This window comes from Episyrphus balteatus, chromosome 4 (genome assembly GCF_945859705.1).
Source record: "Episyrphus balteatus chromosome 4, idEpiBalt1.1, whole genome shotgun sequence".
Lineage (NCBI taxonomy): Eukaryota > Metazoa > Arthropoda > Insecta > Diptera > Syrphidae > Episyrphus > Episyrphus balteatus.
Window position 1 is genome coordinate 18790923 of NC_079137.1, and position 1992 is coordinate 18792914.

The 1992-nt window shown below is 40.4% G+C and overlaps 1 protein-coding gene across 1 annotated transcript; it reads right to left on the reverse strand.

Annotated features, from left to right (window-relative positions):
- Positions 1-331: 331 nt before the first annotated feature.
- Positions 332-1000, reverse strand: LOC129918242 (uncharacterized). Its single transcript, XM_055998662.1, has one exon. The coding sequence runs from the start codon at positions 998-1000 to the stop codon at positions 332-334; it is 669 nt and encodes a 222-aa protein (XP_055854637.1).
- Between the last annotated feature and the right edge of the window lie 992 nt (positions 1001-1992).

Sequence of the window (1992 nt, forward strand, 5' to 3'; positions counted from 1 at the left end):
GCCAGATAATCAAAAATGGAGTTTTAAGTTATATTCACAATACCCCCATTATAATGAAAAAACTTACTTGGCAATCTGAACTTCTAATCCCATACCCTTACAGCAAAATTCAATTTTTAATTTTGTAACCGCTTTGGTTAGTACATCTGCCAACATCCTGTCTGTGTTAATGTATTCTGGGATGATTTTATTAGAGTTGATCTGCTCTCGGACGAAATGATGGCGCACGTCTATGTGTTTGGTACGTGCTCTATACGCATTGAGAACAGCCAAGTCCAATGCACTTTTGTTATCGCAGTAGATTTTTGTTGGAGCTATTTCTGCGAGGAGCTCACCTAAGAGACGTTGTAACCACAAAGCTTCTTGGGTCGCTGATGACATACATATACTCAGCTTCTGTGGTTGACAATGCAACAGTAGGTTGCCTTTTGGTGCTCCAGGAAATTGCAGCACCCTGCAGCTTGAATACGTATCCGGTTGTTGATAGCCTCTCGTCTGTATCCGAAGCCCAGTCAGCATCGCAGTAGCCCAGGAGATTGTTGCTACTATTTTTGTTAAACACCAGTTTTGTGTTGATGGTGCCCTTTAAATAACGAAAAATTCTTTTAATGGCATTCCAATGTGACTTACCAGGGTTTTGGTTATATCGGCTCAAACAGCTAACGGGAAACGATAAGTCTGGACGTGTAACCTGAGCAGCGAACATTATGCACCCGATGGCTTCTTGATATGGCACATTTTTCATTTCTGCAGTTTTTTCCGCATTTTTTGGACACATTTCTTTAGAAATAATCTGGTTGAGGTCAACTGGAGTTGAAACTGGGTTGGAATCCATCATTCCAAATCGCTGAAGGATCTCTTTAATGTATTGCTCCTGGTCAATTGAGATGGTACCATTACCTCGATCGCGCTGTACTTGCATACCCAGTATGAAACGCGCTTCTCCTAGGTCTTTCATTTGGAAACTTTCCATCAGCTTTGATTTCAAGTCCGTTTTCATTGTTACATCGTTTGACATCACCAACAGATCGTCCACATATACTGCTACAAATAATTTTTTATCCCCCACTAATTTGTAGTAAACACAGGGATCAGCTGAAGATTTTTCATTCCAAAGACTGCCAATGCTGAATCCAACTTTATGTTCCAGACTCTGCTTGACTATTTGAGTCCATAAAGTGATTTTTGTAATTTGCATACCTTGGTTGTATCAACTCTCATACCTTCGGGTGGAATCATGAAGATATCCTCGTTAAGTTCCCCTTGGAGAAATGCAGACACAGCATCCATCTGGTTTCCAGCGTCCAAGTCTTGTTTTGGTTTAAAGCCTCGAACTCTTCATTCATCGCTTCACGCCATAAGTTGGCATCCGCTCTGGCCATAGCTTCACTTACTGTGACTGGATCATTTACTTCCAAACCTACGGCTGCCATACTCACAAAATCAGGTCTCTGTATAGGTTTCGGTGGGCGAGATGATCTTCGTGTTTCTGAGACTTCAACTTCTATATTTTCTGGTGGTAAGTATTCATCATCATCAGGTTGAATTGTTGTCTCACTTTCAGAGAAAAAAGTTTCTTCAGATGAATCTGATAAACTGGATCTGGAACTTGCATCTGGATTAGCGTCGGTTTCTTGCGATTCAATAGTGTGTTCCTCTTCGGATGTGCTTACATTTAGAGGTTCAGACTCATCCCTCATTGAATCATCATAGCATATAGTGACATAATCATTTAAATTTTTATTTGTTGGATTAACATTTTCGTTTTCAAAGAAAACTACATCCCTGCTTATGTAGATTTTTTTTGTGTTGGGGTCCACTAGACGATAGGCTTTTGAGTTCTCACAATACCCCATCATGAGACATTCCCTGGACTTCGGGTCAAATTTCTTTCTTAATTGTTTTGGTATGTGCACCATTGCACGGCAACCAAAAACTTTAAAGAATTCCAAATTTGGTTTCTGCCCACTCCATGTTTCTTGAGGAGTCTTG

Bases quoted from the DNA above. Each gene is read 5' to 3' on its own strand.
- LOC129918242 (XM_055998662.1), bottom strand. From the start codon at position 1,000: ATGAAAACGGACTTGAAATCAAAGCTGATGGAAAGTTTCCAAATGAAA.